General features: G+C 47.7%; 1 protein-coding gene across 1 annotated transcript; it reads right to left on the minus strand.

Moving 5' to 3' along the window:
- Positions 1 to 2,488: 2,488 nt before the first annotated feature.
- Positions 2,489 to 24,429, minus strand: SYT3 (synaptotagmin 3). Its single transcript, XM_066628851.1, has 7 exons — positions 24,294 to 24,429; positions 22,193 to 22,574; positions 20,764 to 21,316; positions 6,865 to 6,985; positions 5,733 to 5,904; positions 4,278 to 4,407; positions 2,489 to 2,575 (listed from the first exon to the last, which is right to left on the minus strand). The coding sequence occupies exons 1-7, from the start codon at positions 24,427 to 24,429 to the stop codon at positions 2,489 to 2,491; spliced, it is 1,581 nt and encodes a 526-aa protein (XP_066484948.1).
- Between the last annotated feature and the right edge of the window lie 229 nt (positions 24,430 to 24,658).

Consider the following 24,658-nt stretch of genomic DNA (forward strand, 5'->3'; position numbering starts at 1 on the left):
GTATTTGTTTCTGAGATGGACAACCTAGATACATTTGGAATGCAAGGCCCCATATTCCCATTCCATCACACATTCGCTTGATCTCCAAAATGGTCCTGAATGCCACTGATGATGTTTTTGTCTGGCTTTATTGATGTTACGGTTTTAGCAGCAGCTTCAAGTTCCAAACCTATTGCAAAGAGATAACACCTTCTGGCCCCCTCCCCTCACCCCTACTGCTGCGGAGGTTGCACCCGAGCAATGAGAGGGGACGTATATGGCTTTTCCAAAAAAAAGGGGGACAGAGGTTTAGGAAGCAGGGCTATTTTTTTTCCTGTTTTGTTTTCTTCAGTTCTGACACACATTTTTTTTAAAAACAAAAAAACCCCAGACCAACTGTAAACAGGACAGATTCTCAAAAACAGGACAAAGACAGACAAATGGACGTGCTTTGGGGGGACTGGGGCAGGAGTGAGAAAATGTGACATTCCAAACAAGAAATAGGGAAAGAGACACAAGCGGGGCTTAGACAGAACCAGGACACCTAGTTTTTCTCTGAACAGACTCTCTTTAAATCCGGGAACCACCCACCACCCAAACTGGGCTGAGGGGGGCCAACCATGCAAGCCACAGAAGAACAAAAATATCTAGGTTTAGGGAGAATAGGGGAAGGAAAAAAGAGAGAGACCATTATCCCCACACACTTACACACTCACACACACACACAGAGTAGTCCAGAATTGGTTGTGTTAGAATTTGAGGGAGCCCCAAATCTGGCTTTTACCAAGAGGGAACTGGTCCCAACTTCATCCCTTGTTAGGTCACAGGCCCTCCCCCCATTTCAAGAAATTCCATGGTCTTTCTTAAGGTGGGGGACATGAAGGTAGCACAGTCCACACATAGTCTTTTGCTCTCCTTGCCCATTCCCTAAGTTGTTCCTCTGAGCAAGATCGTGAGGAAGAGAAATGCCAACATTGCCCTGTCTTCCCTCCTCCTCAAGCAGATTGGGGTAAAGGGTCCTGCATGCATCCTGGCAAAATGGAGGTAACCCCATCAAGCTGGGCAGCAGAAGACATGTGCCCAGCCCCTTAAGAGGTCCATCGTGAAAGGAGAAAGAAGAGATGCTTCAGAACGAGTCCTCCACATTCCTCATCACAGGGTAAACCGTCGTGTTCTAAATTCACAGTTTGGGAGAAGGCGAATTTGCGATACCCTTGAAGGGGAAGAGGGGGAAGGACTCCTCAAAGCGTATTGCTCCCTTCCCATCTGACAGAGATGCAATGGCTTGAATAGTTGCCTAACAGAACTTCAACAAGACAGCCACCTTCACCCACAGATACAAATTTCCACCTGTTGTGCAGCTCAATAAAGCCATACAACCTCTGCCACAAAAAGGTGATGCCCATAAGCTCCTGCTGCTCTTCCACAACAGAGACTCCAAAACACATATGCCACAAAGCCCCCTCCCCACAAATCATGTAGATGGACTGTGGGGGGGGGGTGTCCTTCACTCAATACACATCCTGCCCCTCCCCACATGAAGAAAAAAATGCTCTCAGTGGCCACCTTTATGGCTTTGGAAAAAAAAATGCAACAGGCAGCAACTTCCAGGGGGAGATGGGAATTGAGATGGGGCAGAATCCTGCCTCCTTGCCCTTTACCGCCCCCTGCTGGCAGGTTCCTGTGTGGCTGAGGAAACAACAGTCCAGAAAGCTCTGAGCACACAACACTGGAATCCTGAAAAGGAAAGAAAAAAAGATGTTAGGTTCACTTTTTTAAAATCCTCTGGTCCCCACTGCCAGTTAATATGTGAAGATCATGGCCTATATGTGTTAGACCAGGGTTTCTCAACATTTGTCCCCTGCTGTACCACTTCGCATTGTCCACCTATTGGAAGTACTGGCAATGATGTCATCACCAGTTACTTCTGGATTGGGAGGCCAGATGCAACACAACAAATACTGTAAGAGGCTCGGGGCAGATGTGAGGGCTTTCTCAAGCACATGAAAAGCACACACTGGAGCTCTGCCGAGCCAAGCATCCTACAGTTGCATGACACATTGTGATGCTGCCAGGTTGCAGGGGTCTGGGAGTCCCTCGAGTACCACCAGACACCACAAGTACCACCGGTGGTATGAGTACCACTGGTTGAAAAACACTATGCTAGACTAGAGAATACTGTCCTGCCCAAATGGCTCTCTGCAGAATCTGACCTGCCCAAAGGGCTGTCCTTCAAAAGGGCTGAGAAAAGGCCATAAAAAGAGCTATGTTTGACTCCTCAGGTGGCCAAGGGGGGAACCGCAAGCAAGCCTAGAGGCCAGGGGAGCCAAGCCACAGCTGGCAGCCACTCGCCACCTCTTAATTGGAGAAGTGCAGGTCAAAAAACCATTTGTAAAGATCTCAGAACTGCTGTATGGTGATGCTACAGTTCAGACCGTGCGCAATCCCATCCCCACCTGCCAAAGACACTCACAGTCCCTTGGTGGTGAAGGGCTGATGGCAAGAGGTCTTAATCCGAATGAACGCTTTCTACTACGATGCTAGGTTTGTCCCGGGCTGGAGGGTTCTTGTTGATGTAGCTGTTTAAAGTCTTCTCCTGAAGAAGGGGAGGAGGTAAAGAGGGAAAGATAAAAAGGAGCAAACGTAATGCTTCCAGACATCCCAGCATCTCTCTTGATCAGTAGCTGCTGGACTCTGCTCAGAAACCAAGCTCCCAACGTCCCAGGGATCTAACCCACCGGTGCTGATCCCAGAGGATCCTGGTTCCTATTCCTTTCCCAGAGGATCCTGATTTCCAAGCAACCTCCTATAGAGGGACCCAGAAGTCCTAGCTCTCAGTTCTTCCTAAAACTCAAATCCATTATGCTGTAGAGCACTACACTTTGCTTTTCCTTCCTCCAAGGGTAGTGTACATACTTTCTCCTCTCTGTTTTGTGGTTTTCTCCTCTCCCCCACTTCACGGTTGTGGGGATTTGAACCTGGATCTTCTAGGTCTCTCTCGAACCACTACGCCATCCTGCCTCTCACTTCCACCCCCTATGAGACTTAAAAAAGAATTTGGGGGTCTTGCTTCTACTTTCCCTTCCAGCACTCCAGCGGTTATGGATTTTACTGCATTTCCTGCCAGCAATGATTGAGCAATGATTGACTGCCCACAGCACTGAGGAGCTTTACTGCCCTTTTGCAGCACTTGGGATTCAGTAGTACAGGCACTGCTTTCAGGTCATAGTCTGTTGTTGCTGAGTCATCTCAAAGTGTCAGGAGTGAGCAGGACCCAGAAGACAAACGTGGAGATAGTCAGTGTTTGTTGTTTTGTATTGGCACAGACCAAGGTTTCGCTCTAAATGTTCCAGACTGTTTGCAACAAATCATTTTGGGGGGCAAACAGCATATTACATTAAACACATGCTGAACACCACGCTTGTTTTTCCTTCGCGTAAAACTGACCATGTGCCTGAATACACAATGATGGGCAGTAAATTTTCTGCATACACGCTTTCCCTATGTTTTCTTTATTGAATTTCTGTGGAAGTGTTCCTTTAAACTAAAAATAGCACATAGGGGCATGATTGGAATCGAAACTGCGATTAAAGGGAATGAAAGTCCTCCTGCCCTCAGTCATGGTTTCACTGCCCCCCCCTTGCATGCACACTGTAAACAGAACTTATCTCATTGGGCCTTGAGACTTCTCATTGGGCCACAGTGCATATTCAAGCACAAGCCTACTCGGCCCTTAACTATCTACTGGATATGGACTACTGGGTGGGGAAGGGGAGTATTCACCCTGTGTCTCCACCATGATCCCAAGCTGAATTCCCCCTCCACCCATTGCCATTTGCCTCAGGCAGGAAGTTCTCAAGGGGAGGGAAGAAGCCTGAGTGGGACTTCTGTGGGGGCAAAGGGTTACAACCTCTTTTCTCCTCATGCTGTAATCCTGATTCAACTGCTATTTAAGAAAAAAAAAGTGCATCACTATTATGTATAGTTTGACCCCTTACTTAATATCTGGAGACAAGCCTGAAGGGAGGGGGGCAAAATCCCCACGGCCCAGGCTTCTGGGGTGGGGGTGAGGGAGGATGACATATACAGTACAAGACAAATTTGGGTACCCTATCCAGGGATGTGTTTCCACTACAGCTTTCATCCACTTTCTGTGCACTTCTATTAGCCCAAGCATTTTGGAAGGGTTGGGGCAACCAGGCATATTGCCCTGGACCCAATGCCAGCTCTCAGCGGCTCTGGCTGGAGAGTCTCAGATGGTTGATGCTATTCCCACAAACACAAGAGCGAATACTTGCCTCCACCAACTGGTGCCAGTGTTCGATGGGTTTCCGTGGATTTGCCAGCATCTCAGCCCAGTGGTCTCTCCCAGGAGTGTCCGCATCGCTGCCCACTCGGCACATCCCGATGACTTCATTGTGCCCAATGCTGCAGAGATGGAGATTATTATGGAGTGCTCCTTCCCACAGAAGCAGAGCACAAAAGGGGCAGTATGGGGGAAAACTTCAATGCAGCCGTGGAAGAAAATATGTCACGTAGGTGCATTTATTTAAGAACATAAGAACAGCCCCACTGGGTTTCATTTGCATGATCTATTTAAATTGATATCTTTGGGACTGGGAGGGGCAGATCTGAACACTGGAAGGAGAACATAAAGCCCTGTGGGTTTTAGAAGTCACCGATCCCCAATTTAATTGTTTCCCAACAAATTTGCTCCTCAATACTCCTGCTTTGACTCATTTGTTATCTTTGGTGATAGTTTCTTTTATGGAAGGGGACATATGTGACTTAGGGAGGGGGAGGAAAATAAAGTTAAATTTCCCATGAAACAAAACAGGTGTCCAGATTCCCGATTCAGCACCAGTGCATTTGCAGAAATACCAACAATCCCAGAAAGTTCAGCTACCCACATAAGTGAACCCTTTCAATCTAATAAGAGACAATGAAATCAGGCGTTCAGAATCCCAGGAAACTACTCTGCACTCAGCTGCCTTTCAGAGAACTGGAGAATCTCTGCTTCGCTCTTCACAGTTTCACTCTTCTTCCAGAGCACTCCTCTGTTGGTTCCCAACTCCCTATCCCTTTCAGTAAAAGCAAAACAAAACCAGGAATCCTGGCTTGTTGGCCCCATATCCTTCTTGTAAACCCCACTCTCTTTCCAGAAAAGTTGGGAATCCTGCCATCCCATTTCTGCCCACCCCTCCTTCCTGCCATTTCACCACAAGCCTTATCTCTGCTTTCATGTCCCCCCAGTGTCCCTTATATTTGGATTCTGAAGACCTTGCTTTCCTCTTGCCAGAGCTATGGCCAAAATTCAAGGAACACCTTCTCTTGGGAGCATGTATGGTAGGCCCTCCTAATCTATGGGTGCTGAGCCCGCAGCAGGAGGGCCTCACAGGACCTCTCGGGCATGTCCAGAAAGCACTTCCAGTTTTGGGGCAAACAAGAAATGCCTTCTGGACAAGACTGGAAAATCCTTCCGGTCATGTCCAGGAGGCCCTGTGATGCCCTTCTGTGGATATGATTGTCTGCAGACATTGGTATCTGCGAGGGGACCTGGAATGGATGCCCTGTGGTTACCAAGGGCCCTCTGTACTCAGGAAATGCACTGAGACCCATCACTGAGCAGAAGGGCTTTTTCTGCAACATGGAGAGAAGGTGGCCAGATATCAATTCAGAATATGGGGACCTATATTCATGCATCCCCATGGTTCTTCTTGCTCCTGGGGGTTAGGGGTGTGCGCATGTCTCACCAATCATAATCCATGACTGCCAAAGTAATGCTAACGTGCTCCATGCTGTCTTGGGGAATGTCAAAGACAAGGGCCTCGTTGTAACTGGGATTGAGCGTGTTCTTCTTGATGGATGTCTTACGCTTCTTCAGCCGCCTCCCTTCACACATTAAGGATGCCTTGACATAGGGATCTGGAGAAAGGGTGGATGAGGCGTTGGAGTCAATGTGATGGGGAAGGCAATGCAAACTAAACCTACACAGCTTCACCCCATGGTGCCTGCCTGCCCTTCACCTTCTCCCCACGCCATCTGTGGATGGCACCATCTTGACTGCTTTCCACCTCTAGACCAGTGATTTTCAGCCTCTCTCATCTCACAGCGCACTGACAAGGCACGCCATCCATTTCTGGACAGCTGACAAGGCATACCGCACTGCTGGTTGGGGGCTACCATCCCCCAATGGCCCTATTAATAAATAGCCCTCCCCTGAACTCCTGTGGCATACCTGCAGACCATTCATGGCACACCAATACGCCATGGCACACTGCTTGAAAACTGCTGCAAGTCTAGAGCAATGGTTTGTAACCTTTCTTGGGCCATGGACCCCTTTGAGAATCGGATGAAAGCTATACAACCCCCTCCCCAGGAAAATGTGCATAAACATGTAGACACAACATCTGCTTTGCATCCAATTCACAGACCCACTGAAGCCCATCCATGGGCCTTGAGTAAAAATCCCTGATCTCTACAGACCAGTAGAATGACTTGGTATATAAATAATAATAGGTGAGGCAGTGAAGCCTAGGGTTTTTCTCCAACCCACTGTTTTTCTCCAGACCAACCTTGCTGCCAACCACCTGTAACCTCATCAACTTCAGGAGACCTAAATCCTGCCTCATCCAAGAGTCACTCTCACAATGGGATCAGTTCCATACCTACACACTATTCCTGCTAAGGCCACAGACACCTCATTACCACTTTCCACTATACATCTCGCTTGTCCCTTCCCCCTGCCTCTCCCTCCACTGAATGTCGATGTCCATTACCCAGCACACTTCCAAGGCCCTGCTGAATGATGCTCACCTCCATATAATTCTTACACTAGTCCAAATCCAGAGCCCTTCTTCCCCCAGTGCTACCCTCTCTGCTCACCGGAAAAGCCAGTCAGGTCCATGGCTTTAAGGTTGGTGGCCTTGATGATGGTGACTGTAAGACGCCCAGCGGTGGGCAGGTAACAGAGGGAGAAATTCAGCTCCCCTAGATCTGCTTTTTCCTATGTGAGATGGGGAAAAAGAAACAAAAAATACAACAGTGTGGTCAGAGTAATTTATACACGGTTGGGCTAAGACTTGCACTTGACACTGCTGCCATTACCTGACAGTTCACTAGCTACTTCCTCATGCAGGACAGGAAGTTCGAACGGTAGGAGGGGGGTGGGCTAGAGCACCAGGCTCCTCCACACTTCCTGCTCCGTTCGTCCCTTATTGATTTCAAGAAGTGGGAGAAGGAGGAGAAAGAGTAGCTGCAGCTAGCAGGTGCCTGTCCCGCCAATCTATTTTCCAAGGTGATGGCCCCGATCTGTCTAATGGATAGGTTGGCCCTGGGTTCAAGGCCCATAATAAAAGATCTCGTGGGGAAGAAAAATGCCCAGACCAAAGGAAGTCAGCTTCCATTCTGCATCAGTTAACAAGATAATTAGGACGTAGGCACAGTGGTGTAGCTAGAGGCCTTGTAGACCCTGTAGAGGTTCCCACTTGAAGGGGCCAACCCTCAAAGGAGCACCACTTGAAGGAGGGCGCCACTGAGCAGAAGGTACAGGGACTGCCCTCCTGGTCATTCCTTCTGCTCAGAGAGTGGCACCCATCTTCAAGTGGTGCTCAGGGCAGGCGTCCATACTTGCCATTCCCTAGACACACCTCTGTGTAAGGACTTCTTGCATCCATCCTGACCACACTAGGTGTGAGTAACAGGACAGCCTGCATCTCCCTGATCTACTGCAGGTGATCTTTTAGGGAGCTCTGTTCGTCTTGCTGTTTGAAAGCCATGAGCTAAGACCAAACCCCCGAACCCACCCTGAGGTGGGGTGCTGGGGTTCTTCCTCTCCCCAGAGTCTTTTATACATACTCATAGGCAGCTTTTCTTCCTCCTGTCGAATCCAGAAAGTTGCTCTCAACCAATAAAATTCGTAAACACAGGAAATCATAACCAACAGTCATAAGAAACCAAACAGGAGACTCATTAAAAAATAAACACAATAGAAGCAGATACGAGCCAAAAGGAATGAAAATCCAAAACAAAAGAAGCCAGCCAGCAGCCGACAACACAGATGATTCATTGAAAAGCCCGGTGAGGAAGAGGTTTTAATCCGGCATCTATCAGGAGCTAATGTTGGCACCTTCCTAACTTCAGAAGCACAACTTCATCACCAAGGGGGGGCTGTCATCGTGCCCCTCCCTCCGTGAGGAAGACTTCTATTCCAGATCTGAATAACTGGTCAGTTGGTGTGGGGGAAGACCGTCCTTCATGGGGAATGGGACCGTGGCTCAATAGTCAAGCACTGTGTATTATTTATTTTTCACATTTTTATGTCACCTTTCCTCCAAGGAGCTCAGGGTGATGTTTGCCCTCACAACAACCCTGTGAGGTAGGGGAGGCTAAGAGAGAGAGAGAGAAATTGGTCCAAGGTCTCCCAGAAAGCTTTGTGGACAAGCAAAGATTTGAACCAGGATCTTCCAGATCTAACGCCCATACCACTACACCATCCAGGCTCTCACGTCCATCCTCTATATGCTACTTACAAAAAATTGGCCAATGGCACAGCTCCAGATGCAGCAAGAATGTTTAGATACCAGGTCCCAAACAACCAAGAGCTTTAAAAATGAAAGCCACTTCTCCATCCCGACATCAATATGAAGCCATACAGGTCTCTCTTGACTGTTTTTCTGTGAAAACATACTGCCCCATCCAAAGTTAAAGCTCATAATATACCTACTTGTTTCTTAAACTTCCTAGCTTTTTCTAAGCCTCCCGCCTAGTACCAAACGAGTTAATTTCCCATTAGAAAAAAAAAAATGACAGAATTTTTAGAAGTATATATAAGCATCCAACAATACAGCACAGTAATGTATCACAAACACTTTTCTAATTCCCCTGTAAGAGTATTGTTATAATTTTAACAATTTATACAGCCCCCCCCCCTCCGCTTCTCTGAGGATTCAGGGAGGCTTGCAAATAAAAATGTAAACAATACAATATAATATGTCATTCATCAAGCACACAGGTTTCCAACCTTGAGGAGAACTAGGCCTCTCAGTAAAGAAAAAGGGGGCCATCAACCCCAAATTCTCTGAATGGGCCCTGCAATGTTCTGTGGGATTGTTACCATTCTTTCGCTGACAGCTGTGTGACAGGTGGAAACTGAACAGGTGACTTCCCAGCATTGAGAAGCAAGATGGGGGAAAGCTGCACCTGTGCTATCTCTACCTACCACGAGGTTGTTAAGGGCATGGAAGCTTTGTCAGGATAAAAAAAAAATGACGGACCACCTTCATTGGCATGGACTGTATTTCCACCCCCACACCAAAATCTGCACGTGGCTCTCCCTCCTCTTGCTGGTCCAGGGAGCATCTCCTGTGGGGGTGCTAGTTCCATAGGTTTGGTACTGAAGGGTGGGGGGGGGGCGAAGAAGGCCAGGAATCCCAAATGGGAAAGGAAGGGTGACAGAGAGGGTGCCAATCCTCCCCATGTTACCAGGCGCTGCCTTGTTTCCTGCCTGAATATTTTATGCCCTTTTACCAGTTCAATCCCATTTGCAGCCTCATCAATAGTAATGAAGTTTCCCCCTCCTCTCCCTCTCTTCCCCCCCCTTCCTCAGCCCTTTGGTCTGCTTTGCCAACTTGCTCGTTATGGGGCAGACAAGGGCTCGGCTGGCTGCCAGCCAGGCCAAACCCCACAGGAACCCAAAGCTGAGAGAGAAAGAGAGAGAGCGCAAGCCAGAAGCGGAGGTGGGGGGGCATGACAGGGCATGGATTGTTTGAAAGCAGGAAGGGATGACTGATGAAGAAGCAAGAGAGGGGAAGAGCTTGTCTCTCAGTGGTAAGGGGTGGTGGCAGGGCCAGCCCATCCATGAAGCCAAGGAGGTGATTGCCTCAGGCAGCAGATTGGTAGGGGCTCTCACCTCGCAGACCCCCTCACCAATCTGCTTCCACTGTTCCTCCTTCTCCTTCCACTCCCTGTATTGGACAAAGAAGAGGGGGACAGAGTGGAGGAGGAAATGTGGAGGGGAGGAGGTGGCTGAGCTGGAGCAGAGCAGGAGAGTGGGAAGAGGAGAGACTGGCACATCATCAGGTGAGGGGGGGAGAGGAGCATTGGGCATGCCACTTCAGGCATCCATCAGGAGGGCTGGCCCTGGGTGAAGGGCAGGGAGCACAGCCTTGATTTAGACTGCGCCCATGAGATTGGCATTCCCTCACCTGCCACCCCTGAGGGCACCAGTTCAAGATTCCACAGGAGTCTCCACTTTCGACAACAACACTTGGGCCATATCACTGAGATGTTTCCATTAAGAAGTCCTGTGCTGAGCGAGGCAAGTGTCCCCTGGCAAGGCCTCTGTGACGACCTGGTCCACACGAGCAAGTCCAGCAATGAGCGAGAAAACCATTTTGCACAGATGGACACGTACCAGCCTAGAGAGCTCACAACGTAACTACAGCGTCCTTCTCCGGGTTTGCTAATATAAAAAGACTGCCCTGTGTCTCTTTACTCCTGTACTCTCTGCCTTGCAAAAGACCTGTGTGTTCTTTTCAATTCCTGCTGGAGAAGGATCTGAGAAGCTGTGAAGGTTTCACATTTTCCACAATGGAATGACAGCCATGCCTGTTTCTTTGTCCCAGTGGCCCTCAGAGCAAAGTGAAATCTGTCTTGCACCTAGCCACAGATAATCTAATTAAGCCAACATAAAGTCTCCTACACTCCATTTCAAGGCTATTATAAACTGCACATTTGGCTTCTTTTTTTTCCTTTTTATGTTCTGTTCAACTTTGTCTCTCCCCAGCCGTTTTGCTGAACACCGAGCCTAAGGAAGCATTCTGGAGAATTTAGAAGCTGACTGACCTTCTTTCAGATATATAAGGTCAGAGGTGTAACTAGGGTGCAGCCTAAGGGGCAACTGCCCTGGTTGCAACACCAAGGGGGGGCCATGACTGCCCCCAGGTTCTGCCCTGGTTATGGGAGATGCTGGTGGCTTCATGCCCTGTTCCTTCTCCTTCAAGGGAAGCTTCCACAGGAAAAGGAATGAACGGGGCGCCAAACCGCCACAGCTATTGCTCTCTCCTCCAAGGAGAACCCAAAAGTGACATCATGTGACACCATGAAGTCACTACCCCAGGTACTGGGGCAGTGTGTTACACATCCATATAAGATGGTCCTAATAGGATATTCCCTGATGGGTTATTGCCTAATAGGGCTCATATTTCCTAATAGGGCTATTATGCTATTAAACTGGCCTATTGGCCTATAGCATTGGCCTATTCTTAAGAATAACAACAGCTCACTGGTTGAACACAAGCTTTGCACACAGAACCTTATGGGTTCACAATCTCCAGTTGTCAAGGATCTATAGTACGAGCTCCTGAAAACATCCCTGGCCTGAGACCTGCTACCAGTCAGAGTGGACCATTTCAAACCAAATGGACCAATGGTCAAACCCAGCAAGGAGCAGCTTCGTGTGCTCACTTTTAGGGCTGTCACCTTTAAATTCTACAGGTGAGGATTTCCTAACACAACAGTACACCAGAAGGGAATGCTCCACCCATCCTGCCACAGAGAAGTTCCAAATGCTTCGTTCAAGACACCAACAACCCGGCCCCCCCCAAAAAAGTTCCAAAGCGCCCTGCCAAAAAACCCCAGTATTGCTAGAATGAAGAGCAATCACTGCCAGAGGACATTTTCAGCACTCGTATCTTTACTGATCTCCAATCAAAATCACCAGCATGACCAAACACAGGCCTATGCGCATTTTGTTGTCTTAAAAGTCACCCCTGTTCTCATGTATATTTGGGGCACTGAATCAAAAAATGGCATCAGTTTTGCCTGATTGGCTTTACTTTTGGGGTATGGCAAAGCCACCTCAAATTTCGATTCAAGTGGTTTTCTCATGAAGAAGCCATGGAGTTGGCTTCCTCACAAGGAAGCTGCTTGAATCTGCATATAAGGTGGCTATGCCACACCCCCAAAACTAGAGCCAATCAGGCAAAACGATGCCATTTTTGGATTCAGTACCCCCCAAAATATCCTAAATTCTTTCAAACATCCTTAGTAGTGTAACTAAAAACAAGGGTGGCGGGTTTTTTTTTTGGGGGGGGGGGTGTACACCTGTGGAATCAGTGCAAGGAAGATGTATGTGGACCTAGGACCCTCTCCCAGACTTCATGGCCAAGTCAGGGTTGAAGTCTATCTGGGTCACCCAGCCCTTTCCACCACTGCAACATACAGGTAGTGGAAGAGCAAAAGCCTGTGGGCTGGACAGCAGCCAGAATATTGTCCGCCAGAATCTAAATTCCTCCTCCCTTCCTCCCCTCCCCACATTCTTAAACCGCATCTTGATTTTAAAGAAGAAGAAAACCAAACAGCATCAGATTTCACAGTTCCAGGAACCAAGTGAGAAATTAATACTTGGTATTTATAGAGCACAGTTTTTAGCCCTCAATATGTCATACATCCATATTCTCACTCATCTTTACGACAGCCTTGTAAGGGAGGCCAGGGTGTGAGAAACTGCCAAGAGGGCTTGGTACCAGTTCTGTTCTTAAGAATGAGCCACACAGAAACACTGGGATATTCTTCTCTTTAGAGACAAGCCTATACGTACCATGAGCCTTCCTCAGTTTAATTTCTCTGCCTGAGCCAAGGTGGAGGATACAGCTAGCCTGTGCAACCTGTCCACCAAGGCCTTACCCCTCCCTATTTGTCTTCAGAAAGGGAGAAACCCCTCCCACCAGCAACCAAGAAATTTTAAACATTAGAAAGGATTAGAAAAGATCAAACATACACAATAAAAACATATCAAACAAGGGAACCGATTAACTATCATAACGTGCCCCCAAAGGATGTTTGGAAATTTCAACTGGTACTGACTGCAGGAACTAGGGGTGCCATCTGGCACTCGTGGGTTGGGCCACATTTACTCCATTGCTTTTTGATCTGCATCAGTTAGCCAGGACTGGGCCAAGACCTCCTGATGTGGCATACCAAGTGCGAATCCCCTTACCCAATGATGTATCAGTCCTCCCACTCCTCCCACTCGCCTTTATTCTATTAGAGGAGAAGAAGTGGGGGCAAGTAGATAGACAGAGATGGGCACCTTCTAGCAACCTGCTGCCTGAGGTGACTGCTTCAGTTGGCCTCATGGATGGGCACTGGCGATGTGCTTCTCTGCACAATTCAGAGTGTTGGTCACTACCCTATGTGACCTGGGACCGTAAAGAAGGATCACCAACTCACCCACTCTGTTTGTAATCAAGGTCTTGTTCCAAATCTCATTATCCATATTGGTAAGGACAGGGCCAGCTGCATTTTTCTGTGGACCCTGTGGCAAAGCCTAGCACTGGACCCCATGTCTGCCCCCTAATCATGCACTGGGCACTATATCAGGGCTAAAGTCATGTGGGTCCTGTGATGGACACAGACCCCTTGGCTCATGCCCAACCTGCCTAATTTCTGAGTAGGGATGCAGGGCAGAGCCTTCTCAGTGGTGGCACTTAGATCATGGTTTGCCTGAGCCTTATGCTGCCAGTTTTTAAGTGTACATAACCCCCATAAAACACACACTATTTTGCTTGGCTTTTTATTGATTTATGCCAGTGTTCCTCAGATTGTGGGTTGGCACCCACTAGGTGGGCCACAAGTCAATTTCAGGTGGGTCCCTATTCATTTCAATTTTTTTTTTTAACATATGACACTTGAGGCTACCATGGTATGTGACTGCATTTGGGGAATATTATAGATCTATACTTTTAACAGGCTATTGTGTATATGCTTTTAACAATGATAGTTAATGGAACTTACTCCTGGGTAAGTGTGGAAAGGAATATAGCCCAGGATTGCTACAAATTTTCCTGCTTGATGATGTAACCTCCAGCAATGACATCACTTCTAGGTTAATGACATCACTGCCAGTGGGTACCAACAGACTGTCATCATAGTAAGTGGGTCCCAGCACGAAAAAGTTTGAGAACCACTGATTTATGCTGTCTTGTCCTTGGGCACCTTTGCTGTGGCTTAAAATGCTCTGTATTTTCATCTTAAATTATTTCTCCTCCGTCGCGTCTGTCATTTCTTTAGCTTTATTATACAGCACAAAAAATTCTATTTATCATTATATTTTGTTGTACATAAAAACACAATATGTTCATTACATTTCAAAGCAATAAAAAATGCTAGCTGCTTTGATGTCCCTTCAATGGGACAAAAAAGCAGAATATAAATAGGATGAATGAATGAAATCAGCTAAAGCAGTGTTTCTCAGTGGGTCGGGACCCACTAGGTGGGTCGCAAGCCAATTTCAGGTGGGTCCCCATCCATTTCAATATTTTATTTTTAATATATTAGACTTACATGATACCATGGAATGTGACTGAATTTGAGGAAATGTTACAGAACCTGCACTTTTAACAAGCTACTATGTATACTCTTTTCACAATGATAGTCAATGGAACTTACTCCTGGGTAAGTGTGGGTTGGATTGCAGCCTAGGATTGTTAAACATTTTCCTGCTTCATGATGTCACTTCTGATCATGACATCACTTCCAGTGGCTCCTGACAGATTCTCATTCTAACAAGTGAGTCCCCGTGCTAAATGCATGAGAACCACTGAGCTAAAGTAAACAAATCACTACCATGTCACCCATTCCTCCAGACCTCAAACAATACATGAAACCTGCTATGTCTGCATTATGGCAATGGGATAGAGATGACAGGACTTGGTGCAACTCCCTTAGGAGAACATTTCACAACTGGAACACCATGACGGAGAAAGCCCTACCTGCATAGCAATCCCCCATGTCTGAGATGAGGCCAGGGGGGTAGGACAACAAGGAGAAGGGCCTTCCCTGTTGATCTATGTCAGTGTTCTTCGACCTTGGGATTGGGACCCCAAGGGGGTCGTGAAGCCTCAGTTGTGGGGTCGCAGCAACTTACAGTAATGAAAAAGGTTGAAGACCACTAGACTAAAGCACCACCAGCTAAAGGGGGAGGCATCTGTTGTAGCCCTTCAGGTACCAGGAGATTGTATCCCAGTCCTGCTCAGCTTCTCAGCAATTGGGCTAAAATAGCTTTCAGTGGTGCCTGGCTTCATGGTAACTTTTTCTGCTCTCCCTAATAAGAATATTTGGTTACAGTGAACAGTGCCAGGAGGGTGTTACAGGGGTGGGGAGTGGGAGGTTGTAGGGGTGGGTTGGGTGGATCGAGTTCTGGGGAGTGGGGGTGAGATCGACAGTTGAGTCATCCTTTATATATTAGGGTTGTGGCACAAAAAGGTTGGAAGACCACTGCTCTAGCCCAGACATTTGTTCCCATACCTTGGGGTTGCATTGTGGCTGCACCCGTGCTGGAAAGTTGGATAGGATTGGGCCTTAAGTCCTTGTAGGATTTAAGCATCTTAAAAGGTCAAAATCACATACAGGATAGCGCTATAAGATGGTACCTGACACCAATCCGGTTGAATAATCCTTCAGACCAACAGGCTCAAAGGCAGGAAAGCATGGTGCAAATCAAGCAGCCTTCCTACATTTATGGAGGAAATGCAACCAGATCCAAACTGCCTGGGTCCCAGATTTTGCAGGTTATCTCACAAATTATCAGGCGTGATCTTGTCCCTGATCCAGTTTTGCAGAACTGCCTTGATGATAATAATCAGCAGCCAACCGTCTCGATGACGGATTTGTCAACTCATTTACTGACAGCCAAAACCGTGGCCGTCTGAGACGCTGGAGATCCGCAGCTTAGCCGACAATCTCAGAATGGTTAATTAAGGGCTCTCGAGACCGCTGAAGCAGACAAGCTGAAGGATGGTGTTCGGCAGAAGAATGGTGATCATTCCCCAGCTTTTCTAATGGGAGAAATGGACTCTGCTCCTGATTGATTGGAACAACACAAATGTAATTTCATTGCTTCGGAATGAAGTACCTTTTCTGATCGGGTCTGTGCATAATCATCCTATTTAATCATAACAAAAGCAAACCCACCCACCTCCCCACTAACTGGGAGATGCCAGTTAAGTGGCAGTCTTCCTATATTTAGCAAGGGGACAGAACCATCTTTTTATTGCCTTTCTTGGGTAAACTGTTTTATGATTCTTAAAAAAAATGTTATTTATATACTACTTTTCAACACTTTAGGAAGAACAATGATGATAATAATAAAGATCAAAGCTATATGCACTGCCCAGTTGTGTTCCCAGTCTGCACTACAACACCTGTGCCGCAGGGCTTTTTGGCAGCAGGCTTGCCCTAGAGCAGAAATATTCAACCTTTACAGATCGTCCTTCAATTCCAGTCTGCTCCATGGGATCCATTTTCTTTTCTTTCTTGCTTCTCCCTCATCTTTCTCTTTCCTCTTTTAAAAAGGTAATCATGAGGAAACGGACACCTGCGCTTCCTCACAAGAAAGCTGCTTGAATCTGCACAGAAGGTGGCTATGCCATACCCCCAAAACTAGAGCCAAGCACCTCAAATATATCCCAAGTTAATTTAAACATCCTTGACAACCAAAAAAAAAGTGTTGTGCTTTTTTTTTTTTGTAGGCATGTGTGATCTTCTTGCCAATAGCCACGACTACACCATGCTGATTCTCTATAAGGCCATTTACACACCTACCACAGGGGCAACTGTTCATTAGAAGGAGGGAGAATGAATACATGTTCTAAGCCAATCCAGTCAATTCAGAGTGAGAGCAAGAACTTTTGTCTTGTGTGGCCCTCACTTGGGATGGGCTGGAAAACACATGTGTTGCGACAGGGGAGTACAGCTGTGACCATAGCCGTCTCTTTCATGGCAGGCTGGGAGCCCCTTACTCCAAGGTGGTGGTCGCTTCTGGTTGCCTGAACACAAGGCTGCAATGCCTGTCGGACTGTTTTGTCTCAGCCCTGTGCACAGGCTCCCAGCCTCTAAAAATAGACACAGCTCAGTCCTTAACCTTGCTAAGCCAAAACATTGCCCCAATAGCTCATTGAGGCTGTTGGAGCCTTCAAGAGGCCTAAACTGCCTTCAATACTTTGGTGTCACTGTGCTTGTGAATCTGTCCCTTCTCTCCTCTTTCTTCTCTCTTCCCACTCACCCACATCACAGTTTTCAGTAGGAACCTCCACAGAGGCATGCAGCTCCTCTCCACTACTCAGAAAATCACCAGCTGATTTCTTGGAGCTCAGGCACAAAATCATGATCGATGACAATTGCATTCCACCAGGAGAATATTCAGGACTTTTGAGGTGTGGGGGGGGGGGGGGAGAAGAGAGGGGAACTGGCTACAGGTCTGGATTGGGGGCAGTGAGAAGAACAGCCATGGCAGGTGGGGTGTGTGGGGAAGCACAGGTTGGAGAGGAAGTGGGGGAGGGGAATAAACTGCCTTGCACCTGACTGCCCTAATTAGCCACCCGCTTCATGAATAACAAATCCAGCTAAAAATATGCAGAGGGGAAGAAAATGTCTATTTGTGCCTCTTTGAAAGAAAGAGCTGGAGCTCAAGGCGAGAGCGGGTGGAGGGGGGGATGGGAGCTGGGAGAAGCCAACAGGTTGGTGGGCGGACGGATGCTAGAGAAGGGGAGAAGGCGACCTTCATGTTTGCTGTCCTCTTGGCTCTCCACTCTGTTGTCCTCCACTCTGTTGTGCCATCTCTATATTGGCACTCTCAGAGTGTCTCCCTGGCTCCCTTCCCCACAAATCACCTCCATTCCTGTCAGGCCCACCCAATTTCTCCACTGGGTCCTTTCTGCTTCCCACCCAAGAGTTTTTACATACACTGTTCACTGTTGCTTCTCCAGCACTTTTTAAGCATGCAAAGCACTTCTCTGATTCAACTGTTGAGCAACTCTACCAGACGAGTCCGCCTCGGGGCCAAACTGCATGTGATACAGGAAATCCTATGATCTTTCAACTCTTCTTTTAACTTTAAAACAATTGTGGGGACCCCAAATTTGATTAGAACAGTGGTACTGGGCACATGTCTGTGTGTGTTCGGGGGGGGGGGGGCTGTTGAAGGTTCCTAACCTCAATCATTCCCAGTTTCCCTTCCCTGTAGCCCACTGGAGGAAAATACAGCTTCCCACAGCTTTGACACAGCCATGGGGATCAGTTAGATTGGGGAAAATGACAGGAGTGGGGAAAAGGAGAGGGGCTGATAGACTCAGGTTTTGAGACTCCTTTCTGAAAGTTCCAGATCACCAACCCCAGATTTAGCAGCTGAGAACCCATCCTCCTTTTCAACCACTTGGGATGGGTTCCAGGAGCTTATTTTTAGCTGCCAACTCGATTAGAAGAGCATGGCTTTTGGGTTACACAAGATGCTATTGGTAGCAATGAGCTTGTGAGGTGTGGGTTCATGTGCTTCATTTAGCAGGCTGGAGGGGGGGGTGTAGCAGAGGCCTGAACTTAGGGTCAAACAACACCCTAAGTTGTAATGAATCTGTCATCTAAAAATGGGGTGAAAGCTGGAAATATATCTTTTTGTTAATAAGCAGGCATAGGGTGGTGACATTGGACTGGGGAAGGGTGAACCCACCTTTCCCCATGCATTGTAGTCCTATTTGGAATCCCCCCCCACAACTGTTTTTTTGCAACTTTTACAGCAACACTGTAACCAATGCACAGTCGTTCCAGAGCTATCTCCCACCCAGTCAGTTCACCCTTAGCAGCAGGTGACAGCTCATGACTACATCAGTGGCCTCCAAACTCTGGCCCATGGGCCAGATCCAGGGTAACATAAAAAGCCCTGTAGCCTGCTATCTTCACAGCTTGACTGCTGCAGAAGTAAGGTTCTTGGGACCTATACTGGGTTGCTTTCATTAGGAATCCTGGTTGAGCTGCACCCGGCGGAAGCAGGAGATATTGCAAGACAGAACTGAACAGGACCAGGCAATTTTATTCTATCATCCCTGAACCAAGAGAACGCACTCATATTTTTACAACAAAGATTCTTCCGCCATCTGCTTGTTGACACATCACCGTTGCTATTAAGCAGAGTTACACTCTACACAACTGGGCTGACCAATGGGTTTGCTGGACTGTATGGGTGTCAACTAGCAGCTCCCTGAAGGGGCTGCTGGGTCTTAACCAAATGGATGTGAACACAGAAAATGTGTCAAAAATAGCATGTGGTATAGTCCTTTCCGGATGAACCACTTCAGACTGCAGGCTGGAAATTGAATGTTTGAATGGTTTTGCATGTGAACATTGTTTGTTACTATTATGAGATATACTTTAAAAAGTAAGGCAATTCAAGATTCTCAGGGGTTCTTTGATAATTTACACACACATAGGATACACAGTCCTCATAATAACCTAAGTAGTTTGTAATTGGACTGGCTGCTCTCCATGATGATAGTATCCTCCCAATGAAAAGCTATGTTAAAGGTTGATTCTTCCATGAAGGCTAGCCTCCATTCTCCTCTTCCTCCTCCTGCTCCCTGGATTTGAAAGGGAAGAGGAGAATGAAGCAAAGAGGAAGATGAGGGGGGGTGGGACATAGCAGAAGCACTCTCCTCCACACTTCCTCTTCCAGTCCAGTCTTCTCTTTTATTTTGAAACCAGGGAGTGGGAGAAGGTAAGGGAGGGCCATGTCCGACATACTGCCATAGGCGATAGGAGTCTTGGGCTAGCCTTAACTGCATTGGGTTGGCTCAAGTTAAATCTTTGATTTATTGCAAGGGTGCCCAAACCCCGGCCCTGGGGCCACTTGCGGCCCTCAAGGCCTCTCAATGTGGCCCTCAGGGAGCCCCTAGTCTCCAATGAGCATCTGGTCCTCCAGAGATTTGTTGGAGCCTGCACTGGCCCGACGCAACTGCTCTCAGCGTGAGGGCGACTGTTTGACCTCTCGCGTGAGCTGTGGGATGAGGGCTCCCTCCACTGCTTGCTGTTTCACATCTGTGATGCAGTAGCAGCAGCAAAGGAAAGGCTGGCCTGTTTTGTGCAAGACCTTTTATAGGCCTTGAGCTATTGCAAGACCTTCATTCATTCATATAAGTTCATCTTTAATATATTCATTTATGTAAACTTATGTAAATTTATTCAAATTTTAAATGTAAATTAATTCTTTTTTTCCCCCGGCCCCCAACATAGTGTCAGAGAGATGATGTGGCCCTCCTGCCAAAAACTTTGGACACCCCTGATTTATTGGGTTCAAGCATTAGGTTAAGACAAGCCTCCACTTAATATTATCAGAGCATTCTGGGCATGACAAGGGGCAAGGGGTTGGGAAACAAAAGTGTACTGTGAATCCCCCTCCTGACTTGGGCCTATTCACAGCCCAACTCAACTACTGTTTCTAAACCATTTATTTTTACAAATGTGTTTCCTTCTTCAGAACAGCAACGACATCATGTAGCCCAGCAGACTGGGTTACATGGTGATTTCATGGAGGACAAATCAAGTGAGGCCACTACTCATTTGAAGATCCTGTGGTCCTGCCTGCCTGCCCCTCTTTTAAGCTCCTCCAAAATTGGCAAAAGTTGTGCATTTTCATCAGAGGTGAAGATGCTTGCAAGAAGCACCCTTCCCCCATGCTGGCTCAGCCCTCGTTCCTGAAATATTGAGATGGTTGGGCTGAATTGCTGCATGAACCAATTTAATCGATGGACTGGGCTGACTGCACTGGGTAAAAATGCTGAGTCGCTGGACTGACAAATTAAGCTGACAAACTTCCACAAGGTGGAGTTCAATCATTTAGTGCTTAGTTGGGTCTGGGTGGCCTCACTTGTTCGACTCTGCATCTTTGGATGGAATCCCATTGGAGGAGATCCGCTTGCCCCCTCCCGCCCACATCATAATCCCCCCCCCACTCACCGAAGTGGCTTCTATGATCTCTCTCCAAAGGGGCGCGTCGCTGTCCCGCTCAGCAAGCTCCAGCAGGTTGTCCAGCACGACTTGGCCGATGAGGTCATGACGGGAGAAGCGGTCAAAATCGTAGACGCTGAAGTGCAGCTTGCGGGACGGCAGTTCGGCAAAGGGGACGTTGAAGTTAAAAGTCTCGTTGAAAACAGGGTTCAGCGTCTTGCGATGCACTTTTGTCTGGAACTTCTTCTTCCGGTCAGGCAGCAAGTACATTTTCACGTAGGGATCTGAGAAACCATTGGCATCTTTGGCAGCCAGATCCAAGGCCCGGAGAATCCTCACCACCAGCTGCTCCGTGCCGTAGGCATAGCGGAGGGAGAAGCTCAGCCGCCCACAGCTCGGGGCCTCTCCTTTCTTGGAGTCCGACTCGCCTGAGCGCTGTTTGTACAACTCTGGCTTGATTTGGCCAATGCTGGTCACTTGTTCCACCTTCTCCTCCCCTCCGTGGACCCCAGCATCCGGGCTGATTAACTGCTGGGTCACAGGACGTGGCAGTGTATTGTACCTGCAGAAGGTAGAGGAATTTTAAAACCAGTGGGCTGTGCATTAGACAGCCCCATCGCAAGGGGGCCTCTGACGTACCCGGAACAAAAGTTAAGCCCAAAGAGCATCTCCACTTTCACGTTCAGGGCAGTTGCAAGAATCTATTTCTTGCTTTCCCCCCATCCCTCTTTTTCTGTTCTAAAACAGAAAGACAGATAACAGCATGGCTAACCCACCGTCACAAAGACAAAACCACCACCACGTAAAAAAAGAGGGGGGGGAACTGCAAGAGCAAAAATGTAAAAATCTAACAATCAGCAAAAAAAGTCTATCTCCAAAAGCAGTTGCTGGGGGGGGGGGCTGTTATCTTTGTGACCTCCTTGTGGGTTTTTCAGAGGCATCAGGAGGGCCATGATACACTGTGAGATACACAGACTTGATGTGCCTTTGGCCTGATCCTGATCCAGCAGGGCTCTTATGTTCTTAAGACTGCAATCCTAGACACGCTTTCCTGGGTATAACGCCACTGAACACAATAGGACTTTTCTGAAGACACGCGTAGGATTGCATTGTAAGTTTACATTCATTTATTACACACCTGTTGATAGACTAAAGCACATCTTCAGGTAGGAAGGGGCAAGAGCCGACTCTATCTCTAATCTGTCTCTCAACCTCACTTACCTCACAGGGTTGTGGCAAGGACAAAAGGGGGGGAGGAACTATGTACACCACCCTGAGCTCCTTGGAGGAAGGGTGGTATACAAATATTGATACAATGGCCGGACTCAGCAGACAGCAGCTTCCCAGGTTCATAAACATCCAAGGACAATAGCTCCTGCACCGCTCATGCACCCAGTGTCCATCCTTACGCACCCATCCTTCCCTTTCATCCACTCACCTAGGGGTGGGTGCCAAGCTTGCTACTTGCTGGTGGGAGTGGGCATTGGGGATATTGCCCTCCTTGGTGCTGGTTTGGCCTTCCACAGGGAGGTCAGGGGAGGTCTGGCTGACCTTGAGGTTGGCCTCGGGGTAGGAATCCATGTCGAGGTAGGACCTCTCAGGCATCTCAGGACCCAATTCCACCCGCTCAGCCAGAAGGTCCCCGAAAGGTGAGTGGTGGAGGTGCGCGTGGAGGAGGTGCTCCTTGCGCGGGGTTTGCGAAGAGGAGCCTTTATCCCGCCAAGGGATCCAGCAAAGCTTCCATGACACAAAGAGGGAGACACCCAGCAACACGATCCCACAGAAGGTCACAATCACCGACAGCAGACTGACCAAAATTTCTGGAGGGGGAAAGGGGAGAACAGAGATACCATCATGGATGGTCAACGGAAGGGCCACATCTGTGGATCGGAATCTTCACCACCTGCCAGTGCTTGAGTCCACTTGCAGCGCCTTTGGCCCCCACTATCTGGGGGAGGATGGAAGAGTTCAGAATCCTGGATCACATCAGCAACTGTCCATGGCCAGAGCATCAAAGGATGTTAAAGGATCTTGGTCTTTACCAATGGTCAGCAGCAATGCCTGCCCTTTGCACTTCCTCAGGGAAAAGGCTGGAACTTTGACTATGCTAACTACTGTTGGGGATCAGAAGAGGTTGCCCCCCTCCATACATACCTATTCTATTGCACAGATTGTAATTGTAAGCTGCTTTGGGAGCCACAGGGTCTATAATAACAACAACACAGGCCTACACACATTTTGCTTTCTTAAAGGTTAGGCCTATTATTGGGTATATTTAGGGTGCTGAATACAAAAGTGGCATTGGTTTTGCCCAACTGGCTCTAGTTTTGGGGGGTATGGCATAGCCACTTTCTATGCTAATTCAAGCAGCTTCCTTGTGAGGAAGCCAAATAGAAGGTGGCTATGCCATACCCCCAAAACTAGAGCCAATCCGGCAAAACCAATGCCATTTTTGGATTCAGTAACCCAAAAATATCCTAAATTTGTTCAAACATCCTTGGTAACTGAAAAAAGGGGGTTGTGGTAGACCTGCGTAGTAGTAATAATAATAATAATAATAATAATAATAATGCTTTGTTATGAAAATCACTATGTGCACGACTTTTACTTGAAAAGCGGTATATATTAAAAATATTCTTGTGTATTAATTCTTTCTTACTTTGACAAAAAATGTGAGAGGGAGATGGGCAAGAAGAGGAAAAGGGTAGGAATATAGTCTCCTATATACCCCTCTGGCAAAGAGGCATGGTCTCCTCTGCCACAACCCTCTTCCATCCATAAATTCTCCAATGACATTTTTAAAAAGTGTATCTTTTTTGCTCCTGTGGGATCCAACTAGCATTACAGTTCCTGACTTGGACCAGTTACCAGGGGACCCATGCACTTTCAGGCTTTTTCACCCCCTACAACAGTGAGGACTAGAAACACAATAAGAGCTCAAATCGCCAGAGCCTGCATAATTTTCCAGATGAAGTAAGACAGCTTCTTCTTCACTATCTGCAGGGCAACAGGCATCACCATCCATTCACCTTTGCTTGCATGCCGACACAGACAGAGGCAACTCATGAACCGAGCGCCGAACTGGTTACAGTGTTCAAAGTGTCTTCAGCTAGTCAGGGGATTGTTTTTACTCCAAGATGGCAGCTACATTGGACACCAATCTGAATGGGAACTGCAGCACTAAGGGGTATTTAATGCTTTGTTGTTTTCCCACCAAAAAACCCCCCTCTGAAACAACTGCTAAAATCCCAATTGCTACAAAGACACTTTAGTTATGTGACATTTTTGGCAGAAAAAATGGCATGGAACTAAAGGGTTAAACTCCCCCTACCCTGCACCACAGTCCTGAATTGGAGCACTGCACAGCTGCTACTTTAGAGTGAAGACATGTTTCTAACTAGCTGAACTGATGCACTTTTATACCAATCCTACCTATTTCCTGCGCTTGCCCCTGCAGCTGGAACACAACTCTTTCTCCTGCAGAGATCCATCCTCTAGATATGGGCCACATCACATACCCCTACTTCCAGGTTCCTCACCTGTGTTGATGGGACCCACATGGCCCGTCAGTTCCTGACACTTCTCGCGTTCCTGGGCAGCACACGTGTTGGAACAGAGCACACGGAGCAGCTCCATGGCTCTGTGGTACCTGTTTTCGTCGTAATCTCCCGACATGATGCCTAAAGAGCAAGCAGAAGAGAGATTGCAATGTATGTCCAGATGAGGTTATGAGGGCCTTTGGACCGGTGTCTTTGGGACAGAGCTAGGTTTGCAATGTAGGTTCACAACCCGTGCTACTTTACACTGTGCCGTGAGTTCCCATTGCCTACTACACCACGCTTATAAGCTGGCTGGCTGCTCCTCGGGACGCAACTGTGTTAGGTGTGCATCCTGTATTCACCCA

Source organism: Tiliqua scincoides, chromosome 5 (assembly GCF_035046505.1).
Source record: "Tiliqua scincoides isolate rTilSci1 chromosome 5, rTilSci1.hap2, whole genome shotgun sequence".
NCBI lineage: Eukaryota > Metazoa > Chordata > Lepidosauria > Squamata > Scincidae > Tiliqua > Tiliqua scincoides.

What these genes read in the sequence shown, in the direction of transcription:
- SYT3 (XM_066628851.1), bottom strand. Translation starts at nt 24,429, where the DNA reads ATGTCGGGAGATTACGACGAAAACAGGTACCACAGAGCCATGGAGCTG. An exon ending in AGCTTGGCACCCACCCCTAG is followed by an intron (nt 21,317 to 22,192) that starts GTGAGTGGATGA and finishes TACCTTCTGCAG; the next exon opens with GTACAATACACTGCCACGTC. An exon ending in ACTGGCACCAGTTGGTGGAG is followed by an intron (nt 2,576 to 4,277) that starts GCAAGTATTCGC and finishes CCCCTTCTTCAG; the next exon opens with GAGAAGACTTTAAACAGCTA.